Source organism: Lacerta agilis, chromosome 11 (genome assembly GCF_009819535.1).
Source record: "Lacerta agilis isolate rLacAgi1 chromosome 11, rLacAgi1.pri, whole genome shotgun sequence".
Taxonomy (NCBI): Eukaryota; Metazoa; Chordata; class Lepidosauria; order Squamata; family Lacertidae; genus Lacerta; species Lacerta agilis.
In genome coordinates this window covers 3,000,695-3,011,090 of record NC_046322.1, presented here as the reverse complement: position 1 = coordinate 3,011,090, position 10,396 = coordinate 3,000,695, and the positions used below count along the sequence as shown (strand labels likewise).

The window sequence follows — 10,396 nt, the reverse complement described above, 5'->3', positions numbered from 1 at the left end:
GTGTATTTCATATTGGGTTATTATTTCCGTGATTGTCTGTTGGTTTTTGCGCATTGTATGGGAAGCGGGCAGCCCTGTGAATAAGCAAGCACAGTACCCAAAGAACTTTAGCTTATGTCCTCTCTTCTTGCTGCATCAAGGAAGCTCCAAAGTTATCAGACCAAAAGGAACCCATCTAAGCCCAGCACCCTCTTTCTCACGTGCCCCAGAGGGAAGCCTGCAAGCAGGAAATGAAGGCAACAGCCTTCTACCAATGTTCACGGCTCAGCACCCAGAATTCAGAGGTACTCTGCCTGGACATGGAAGTTCCACTTTGCTGTCATGACTAATAGCCACTGTTAGATCTGCATAAAAGTCTCATCTCTTTTAAAAGAGATCTAAGTTAGCGGTCAGTCCCCGCCCCCACCATGTGGCAGTGAGTTCCATAAACCCAAGTGAAGGGTTCCTTTATGCTGCCCTGAATATCCAGCTAATAGGTTCCTCTGCATTCTGTTTTGCTCCTGGGCGCCATTCCCCATTATCCTCGGCAGCACAGAACCTCCTTCCCCTTTTCAGGGTTCTGAGCCCTTCTCCTTTTAAAAAGCAAAATACGTAGCTTGAGAGGGCGTCAAAACGGGAGCAAAGGGACCTTAAGATGTCTACCACTCAGGGAAGAGGGCAAATCATAATACGGATTGTCAATTTCCCTCCAAAATGGCAGTCACCAGGGTGCAATGGGGATCTGAGTGGGAGCTTTTGGAGAGCAGAGACCCCACCCCTTAAAAATTCCTTACTGCAGTTGACTATAAGGATAAGGACCCCCCTTGTCAAATCCTAATGAAAACAACAGAACACCAAGGTCACATTAGCTTCAGTTTGCCTTCCAGAAGGAGAAACCACGAACCTGCCCATTTGGCGCAGCATCACTTGGGAGCAGGAAGAACCAATTTTATTCCGTGTCCTATTAGCAAGTTAACAGTAGAGCTTTGATCCCCCCGCCCTGCTCTCACCCTCCCCTAGCTGCCTCTTTGAACACACAAGAGTCACGTGGGCTGCCAACAAGAGCTTGCCGTGTCTCTCGTCTGGAGGAGTCTGGCGATGCTCCTCTTCTTCCTGGGAACCGTTGGTGAGTTGAAAGTCAATCCTTTATTGGCAAGGGAGCTGCATAGGCACCTTTGAAAATAACCCCGGAGGAGGCGCAGCAGCAAGAAAGGGCTTTAATTCCCGATCCACACCTCTAAAACACACCTGTTTGCTGGGGGAGCAAGCATGCCACCCATATATTATCGGAGATTATTATCCTTTTGGGGAGGCTGAGATGCCCGTCCTGTTCAAAAGCCCCAGAGCTGAGTAACCAGCCCAGCCTGGTAACTAAAGGCCTACGCAACATGATAAGCCAGCCTCATCTAACACCAGACGAGGAATAGATGCGTATGTGTGTGTGGATATCTGTGCCTGTAATAAACTGAAGTTATACCCTTTAGGAAAACCTCCCCAGTTATTTCAAATAGTAGCTTACCGCACTGTAAAATATAAGGCTAGTTGTGCTATAGCAACCCTGAACACCTCCCTATCTGGGGAAAGAACCCCTTCCCTAGTAGGGCAGGGATCCCTTGCTCATAGCTCAAGGTTTTCCCTTGGCTCATATTTGGAAAAGCTATAGGCAGGGAAGAAGCTTCCCACAGCTTAAAAGAAAGATCCAGTCTGGACGGTCTGGCTAACAGCCTGCTACGTGCACCCAATCCGAGGCACCAGAGACTACAGATGGGTTTGTAAATAACCGCAGCTGGCATTGCAAAGGCCCCCAACACCCACATCGAAAAATGGAATAAATTTGTTTGGGAGAGAGGTCAATGTGCAGTTATGGGCCTTGCGAGGGGAGACCGGAAAGACCGTTTCCTCGAATGTGCAAATCCCATGCCATTGTTATCCAGCGTTTCTAGATCACAAGAACGAAGCTAGATCTTTACAGCATATGCAAGGGACAAATATATAGCCATTTCCAGTCTCCCCCCTTTCTGCCTCCTTAACGGATTAGAATTATTCATTGTTAATATTCCTAGAATAAGGCCTGTTTGACTTTCACTAAGCTTCAAAGCTGGTGGTGGCAGCAGCAGCTGAAGGCGGTTAGGACACCCAGACAAAATAAGCTACTTCATCCAAATCGACAGGATAATCCGTCACCAAGGTGGGTGTCTTTTCAAAGAGCTCCCCTTTGTAGCTGCGCCATTTGCCAGCTGGGATGTAAATGTCTCGCTCTTGCTTGCCCATCTCCAAGACGGGAGCCACCATCAAGGTGTCCCCGATGAGGAACTGGGAATCGATCTTGTGTGCAGCCTCATCGTGGGGAGAAATCCACCAGATGGGCCGGATGATGGGGTCCCCAGTGTCGGTGATCTCCCCGGCCAGCTCCAGCAAGAGGGGGGCAACCAAAGACTCGTGGAGCCTGGTGAACTTCAGGGCGATGTCTATGACCTCTCTGTCGTAAAGCCACGGTGGGATGGAGAACTGCATGGAAGGCATGAAGGCCGACAGCTCCAGCCATCGGATGTAGAGCTCTTGGTCTGGGATTTCCACCGCCCCATCCGTCTTGTTGGGAAAGAAGTTCCCGCCAATCATGTCGGCCGATATGAAAGGGTATCCCAGCATGCTGATGGTCAAGACGGTCGGTATCAAGGACTTCAGCCCAAGCTCATAACCCCAGACGGAATCCCTGTCAATGATGCGGAAGAAGCAGGAGATGTTCTGAGACTGGTAGCCAACCCTGACTTCCGCTAGCTCGTAAAATGGGATGGCCATTTCCGTGTAGCGCCTGGACCAAATGCTGGGGTCCGACAAGGGGCGGTAGGTGCTGAACTGTTTGGGAAGGTAGCTGGTCTCTCCCGCATCAAACTTGAAGGAAGAGATGCCGTACTTACTCCGGAGTTGCCTCAGGTGGCTCTGGAACCAATCCCTGGCCGCAGGGTTGGTGAAATCCAATATGGCGCCAATCCCGTTCCACCACTCGACCATAGCAGGAAGCCTCCCCGTCGGCTCCTTGATGAAAAGCTGCCTCTCTATGCCTACCCCAAAGTTGGAGGAATTGTAGTTTATGAACGGGTGCGTCCAGAGAGTGACCTGAAACCCGTCTTCTTTGAGTTTCTTGAACGTCTCCGTCACGTTCGGGAACTTGACCGGGTCGAAGTCGAAGTCCCCGTACGCTTGCGTGTAGGTGTCGTCTATCTCGATGTGGCTCCAGTTGAACTTGTACTTTTTGATCTTCTCTGCAAAGCGCAGCAGCTTGTCCTGGTCGATGTCGTTTTTGTACAAGGCCCAGGTCGACCAGATCGGGTACTTGAAGGCGTTTTCCGAGGGGATTTTCGAAGGCTTGTAGAAATACTTCCTCACCATGTACTTGTGGATGGAGGTCACGTCGGAGCCGATACAGACACGGTAGCTCAGCTCTGGGAACGGCGGCTGCCCCAGCGGAGGCTTGTAGGGGGAATCTTTGTACCTGGCCTGGAAGACGAGGGACCTTTCGGAGGCGTTGAACCCGAGGTGGAAGGGCACGGAGTCGTTGATCTTGATGGCGGCCGCCTTGGAGGACAGCCAGTACCTCTCTAGGATTCCCCCAAAGCTGTTCCTGAAAGAGTACACGTCGCTGGTCACAAACGGCATGGGCTCCTGGTACCCGGGCAGCTTAATGGGCCAGTGCTGCACGCTCATCTCGCAGCCCCCGTACCAATGGGCATCCCCCCAGAACATCTTGTGCTCCACCACGGTGTCCGCCACAAACTCCTCCCAACGGACCCGGTAGCACATCACCGTGTCTTTTGGGGTGACGATCTTGATGAAGAAGTTGAGCTTCCCTTTGTCGGTCCTGGTGCAGGTTAGATTGGCACCCTCCCTGGAGCAAGACTCCAAGTCAAGGATGCCCGACTGGAAGGCCAGCCTGAAGACGATCTCCCCGTCCTGGTTTTTGATGGTGAAGCCGTCCTGATGGAGGTCCATCTGCTCCGTCTTCAGCCTCTCCGCCTTCCGAAGGGATGACACATAGTAGCACCAGGCCACCACGGCTGCGATGAGCAGGATGAGGCCGAGCACGATGGCCACTATCATGGGTTTCAGCTCCTTGACCGGCTTCTGCTTCACGGGAGTGAAGTTCTCTGGCAGAAACGAGTACATGGCCGTGTCTTATCTGGAGGAGCTCTTTCCAAAACAGAGACTGTGTCACCTTATCTGCAAAGGTCGGGGCGGTGGGGGCTATATAAATATCTGTCTTGTAGCAAAGGGCTCTCTGCCCTCCACCCCTTACGACCCGGTGTCTCTCATTGAAATAAGGGCATTTGTCTTCATTAGAATACACACCATTTTCTTTCCGGTCTGGTCCAATTCAATGCCAGAATGCAATTATCTGGAAGACAAGAAGGGGGAAAAGAGGGAGAATGAGGAAAGGAGGCCAGGAAAACGATGGAGCGAAAACAGGGGCCCCCAACCTTTAAGGACACATTTCAGAATCGAAGAACAAAAGACAAATACCACCGAATTAAAACATGTTCGGAATCGCCTCCCACTCCCCACAACAGGCACATCAGATATATAAAAAAACAGAAAAACAGGCAATCCCAAAACAATCCACCTCAAAAGCAAAAACAAACCCCCCATTTACAACTGAATAAAAACTAAAAACCGTGAGGGGCCAGGAGCCTTGGTAGGTGCCAAGACCATGGTGCCCACGAGTGCCATGTTGAGGACCCCAGATTTAAATGTCCTTTACTTTAGTGTATCCACTGGTGGCCTATTAAGTTGGCCTGGCTGTCTAACCACTGGGTTTTATGAATGCAAGGCCTCATAACCCAGTGGCTGCTTTTGTCAGCTGAAGTTACAGGTAGGTAGCCGTGTTGGTCTGCCATAGTCAAAACAAAATAAAAAATAAAAAAATCCTTCCAGTAGCACCTTAGAGACCAACTAAGTTTGTTCATGGTATGAGCTTTCGTGTGCATGCACACTTCTTCAGATACACTGAAACAGAAGTCACCAGATTTACAGTATGTCCATTTATCCTTTGGCGTAGGGTTTGGCCTGTTTGTCCAATATAGAGAGCTGAAGGGCACTGTTGGCATTTGATTGCATACACAATGTTAGAAGATGAGCAATTAAATAGTCCTGAGATGGTATGTTTGATGTTGTTGGGGCCAGTGATGGTGTTTTTAATGGACATAAATCTGATATCAGGAATCACAAGACAGAGAAACCAGTAGGAGAACACTTCAATCTCCCAGGACATTCTATACAAGATCTCAAAGTAGCTGTCTTAATACAAAGGAATTTCAGAAATAGACTGGAAAGAGAAGTTGCTGAATTGCAACTCATTACCAGATTTAAAAACATGGAGAGACCTGGTCTGAACAAAGACATTGGATTCTTATCTCATTATACATGACAAAGCTATCTTTAGCCATCTCACCCCTTGCTTTTTCCTGTAAGACCGATTGCAGTTGTTAACAGTCGTCAACAGGTTTTCCACACCCATCAGCCAATCACCCATTCCCACCACCCTTCTGAGTAATACCCCTCTCAACCCTTTCACTATATATAAGGGTCTGGTGACTTCTGTTTCAGTGTATCTGAAGAAGTGTGCATGCACACAAAAGCTCATACCAAGAACAAACGTAGTTGGTCTCTAAGGTGCTACTGGAAGGAATTTTTTTAATTTTTTATTTTGTTTTGTCAGCTGAAAATACCTGGTGGTGTTTTTTTTTGGGGGGGGGGGAGGGAACACCACAGCAAGGGAGCCAATGGCAAAGATTTGCTTCCATGTGGCTGGAACACCATAACCCCCCCCACTCCGGAACACATACACACACCTGTAGTGGCAACTGTCCTGATGCCTTTATGCCTGAATTTGGCACAACACATTGCCTTTTATGTAGGTAATGCAAATCCTGGAATGCCCTCCCCACATATTTGCATTAGAGGACAAATGCAGAATTCTCCTGTTTGCCTGTACGAATGAGAACTGCTCCCTTGAGCTTCGGAGACAGGTGTGTTCCCGTCTCCAGTAACAGGGATCCTGCAATCCCTGGCCTTTAAATCCTGTTCTGCACAAGGCTGCACAAAGGCACAACATTTAAATGTGGGGCCCTCCAGGAACGCTCCCCCCCTTTTTACTGTGCATTGCTGGTGATTTGTGCTCAGGATGGTGTCGGGGCAGTTACACGCAAGCAAACCCACTTTCAATACTGTTTGTTACAGGGATACAGTCAGTAGGTGGGAATTAGAGGAGGGGTCGGCAAATTTTTCCTGGCACGCAGGGGCGTAGCAAGGTAAATTGGTACCCGGGGGCAAAAAAATTTTTGTCACCCCCCGCCACAGACATGGGAAGGTCAGGTGGTACCTGGTGCGGAAAATTTCTTGTCAACCCCCCCATTGATTCCCCCCCGCAAAAAATGGTTTTACGTTATTTCATATTTTCTTACAAAGGAATAATAACAAGTAATAATAATAATAATAATAATAATAATAATAATAATAATAATAACTTTTATTTATATCCCACCCTCCCCAGCCGAAGTCGGGCTCAGGGTGGCTAACATCAGTTACATAACATTGGTATGAAATCAAACAATAATTAAATTACCTCCTAAAAACATATCAAAATCAAATTAAAGTCTAATTAGATGGCTTTCCACAGGGTTAGGGTTGGGAACAGTAAGTGTTCTCTGAACTGAAATTTCAGCCTTCATGACATAGGAAAACAGCCAAGTGAACAGCTATTTTGGTGGTGGAGAGTCAAGATATTAACCGATATGCATGAAATTTCATATATAGCTATATAATCCCTAGTATAGTAAGATAAGACCTTCGGAGCAGGCATTTTCAAAAAGAAATTCAATTTCCCCCCCAAAAGTTCTTTTTTTCAAAAAAAAAAAATTTTTTCAAAAAAAAAATTCCCTTCGTAATTTGTCACCCCCTCCATTGTGGAACCCAGGGCGGCCCCCCAACCCCCCTTTGCTACGCCCCTGCCGCCACGGGCTGGTCCACTGTCCCTCAGACCTTGTGGCAGGACGGAGAAGTGGCACGGGGGTGGGAGCTGGAAGAGGAGGCGAGGGGGGCAAGTAGTCCTCCTCCCCACCCCCCTAACCCCAGCCATTGCACTTACCTTCCCTGGGGCTGCCACCGCCGCTTCTCGTGGGTAGGCAGAGCGAGCTCGTCCACTCTGCTCTCTGGCCCACAGAAGCACCAGGGGGACGGCAGCAGCGGCGAGGCGGAGGGAAGATGAGCGGCGTGAAAGGGCTGGCTATGGACAGGGGCTGCATCAAATGGTGCTCAGCCCAGCCTCCTTCCTCCTCTAGGCAGGGCAGGGAGAAGCCAGGAAGAGGGAGGGAGGAGGAGGCAGTGCCGCAATGTGTGGGAGGGAGGGGGGGGAAATGAAATGTCGCAGGGGGAGAAATGGCGCAGCCCGAATGAACAGAATCCCCATGCCGATCCACGGACAGTTCACAGGCCAGATCCTGAAGCCAATTGGGCCTGATCCGGCCCGCGGCCCTTAGTTTGCCGACCCCTGAATTAGAGGGCGTCAGACTTCAACTAAGCCAGGGGTCAGCAACCTTTTTCAGCCGGGGGCCGGTCCACTGTCCCTCTGACCATGTGGGGGGGCCGGACTATATTTTGGAAAAAAACATGAATTCCTATGCCCCACAAATAACCCAGAGATGCATTTTAAATAAAAGCACACATTCTACTCATGTAAAAACACGCTGATTTCCCGGAACCTCCGCGGGCCGGATTGAGAAGGCGATTGGGCCACATTTGGCCCACGGGCCTTAGGTTGCCGACCTCTGAATTAGAGGGCGTCAGACTTTGACTAAGTTTTGGTCCGGGTGGAGAAGCTTGCCAATGGCAGCAATGGAGCAGAGCTTTCTCAGGGAAAGAGGGCGGGTCCTCCTTTGCCAGGGGTCGGATTGCACTGAGTGTGGCGGCTTGAACCTGGTGACCTCAGGGGTCCCTCCCTGCTCAGTGAAGTAAAAGGAGGTGGCCTTGAGACGTCTGCTGCAATGAAGACAGCTGCTGCGTTGTTTGCTCGCTCAGAGCCAAACCGCTGTTCTCAGCACCTCCATGAAGCCGTGCTAATTAATATCTTACCAAGGGTGACGCTAAATAGGGATCACAAACCTGCAAAATCAGGTTTCATCTTTCGCTGGAAGAGGACCGCGTAACCCCGAGGGAGGTTTCAGGTTACGGCTGGCATTGGGAGCGCCTCTCCCACTCGCGATGCTGTCATTGTATCCAAATGCCGCTGGTCAGAGAAGCAAGTTATTTTTTGCTAATAGACCCTGGGGCCTCTCTAGGGAATATTTCTAAGGGGCAGCCGTCCTCCTGCCTGCCTCTCCACACTTGCTCCTGCTGCTGAGAACAGTAAAAAGGTAAAGGGAGCCCTGACCGTTAAGTCCAGTCGCAAACGACTCTGGGGTTGCGGCGCTCATCTCGCTTTACTGGCCAAGGGAGCCGGTGTTTGTCCGCAGACAGCTTCCGGGTCATGCGGCCAACATGACTAAGCCGCTTCTGGTGAACCAGAGCAGTGCACGGAAACGCCGTTTACCTTCCTGCCGGAGCGGTACCTATTTATCTACTTGCCCTTTGACGTGCTTTCAAACTGCTAGGTGGGCAGGAGCAGGGACCGAGCAACGGGAGCTCACCCCATCGTGGGGACTCAAACCGTTGACCTTCTGATCAGCAAGCCCTAGGCTCTGTGGTTTAGACCATAGCGCCACTCGTGTCCCTGCTCGGAACAGTATCAGCTGCCAAAAGATGGGCCTGCTAATCCCAGTTTCTGAGATGGAATACCCAGCCACAGCACTTGGCTGTTTCCCCCTCGCTTTGGCCAAATGCAGATGGCATGGGTCTAGGGAAAGGGTCTGCTGCCATTCTGTCTCCAAGGCAAGATTTCTACGCAGAAGGGGACTCGCGAAGCAGGTCGCTTGACTGGATACCTGAGTCAAAACGTAAGCCCCATGTACACTAAACATTTAAAGCAGAATAATAATAATAATAATAATAATAATACCCCACTCATCTGGCTAGGTTTCCTCAGCCACTCTGGGCGGCTCCCAATAGAACACTAAAAACAGAATAAAACTTCAAAAAAGAAAAAAGCTTCCCTAAACAGGACTGCCTTCAGTTGTCTTCTAAAAATCAGATAGTTGTTTATTTCCTTGACATCTGTTGGGAGGACGTTCCCACTGGCGGAGGAAGGGGGGACGGGGGGAGCGCACCGCCCACAGCACCACGACCCCCTGGGACGCCCCCAGGATGCGTGCCATGCCCCTGCGGGCAGCGTGCCACACCCCTGTGGGCAATGTTCCATGCCTCCGGGATGCGCGCCACATCCCCTGGGATGCGCACCAGCCACGCCCACGCCTGCTCTCCACTCCCGATGGTGGAGCATGAAGCTCCACCACTGGGTGTTCCACAGGGTGGGCGCCACTACCAAGAAGGACCTCTGCCTGGTTCCCTGTAACCTCACTTCTCTCAGTGAGGGAACCGCCAGAAGGCCCTCGGAGCTGGACCTCAGTGTCCGGGCTGAACGATTACCGACAACGATTGTCGTGAACTCTGCATTGCTGTACGATGTTTCAACTGTTTTGGCAGCATGCAGTTTGCAGCTCTTGCAATCTCCCAGGGATTCCAGACCATCTCCATGTGCAGAAACTTCCCTAAACAGGGCCGCCTTCAGTTGTCTTTTAAAAGTAAAATAGCCTTGACATCCACTGGGAGGGCATTCCACAGGGCAGGTGCCACTACCGAGAAGGCCCTCTGCCTGGTTCCCTGTAGCGTTGCTTCTCACAGTGAGGGAACCGCCAGAAGGCCCTCGGTGCTGGATCTCAGTGTCCGGGTTGAACGATGGGGGTGGAGACGCTCCTTCAGGTATACTGGGCCGAGGCCATTTGGGGCTTTCAAGGTCAGCACCAACACTTTGAATTGTGCTCAGAAACGTACTGGGAGCCAACGTAGGTCTTTCAAGACCGGTGTTATATGGTTTCGGCAGCCACTCCTAGTCACCAGTCTAGCTTAATTGCAGTTTCCGGATCACCTTCAAAGGTAGTCCCACATAGAGCGCATTGCAGTAATCCAAGCAGGAGGTAACTAGAGCATGCACAACTTTATACACTTCTGGCTTCCCCCAAAGAACCCAGGGAACTGTGGTTTGTTAAGCAGGCTGAGATTTGTTTGGAGACCCCCGTTCCCTGAACAGAGCTACAATTCCCCGGAGGGATGGGTTAACAGTCTGTTCCTCTCCCCAGGGAATTCTGGGAACTGTCCAGCAAAGTCACCAGTTAGCTGAAGCAGGGAGAGCGATCATAAATTTGGGTGGCGGAAAATTGCAGGCTGGACCCGAAGATGATTTGATGAACCACAGCCATACAGAAAAGTGCAG

The 10,396-nt window shown here is 50.5% G+C and overlaps 1 protein-coding gene across 1 annotated transcript; it reads right to left on the bottom strand.

The window, feature by feature from the left end:
* Positions 1 to 1,286: 1,286 nt before the first annotated feature.
* On the bottom strand, positions 1,287 to 4,358 carry MYORG (myogenesis regulating glycosidase (putative)). The gene has a single exon (XM_033164167.1). The coding sequence runs from the start codon at positions 4,141 to 4,143 to the stop codon at positions 2,107 to 2,109; it is 2,037 nt and encodes a 678-aa protein (XP_033020058.1). The 5' UTR covers positions 4,144 to 4,358; the 3' UTR covers positions 1,287 to 2,106.
* Positions 4,359 to 10,396: the final 6,038 nt, after the last annotated feature.

Bases quoted from the DNA above. Each gene is read 5' to 3' on its own strand.
- MYORG (XM_033164167.1), bottom strand. From the start codon at position 4,143: ATGTACTCGTTTCTGCCAGAGAACTTCACTCCCGTGAAGCAGAAGCCG.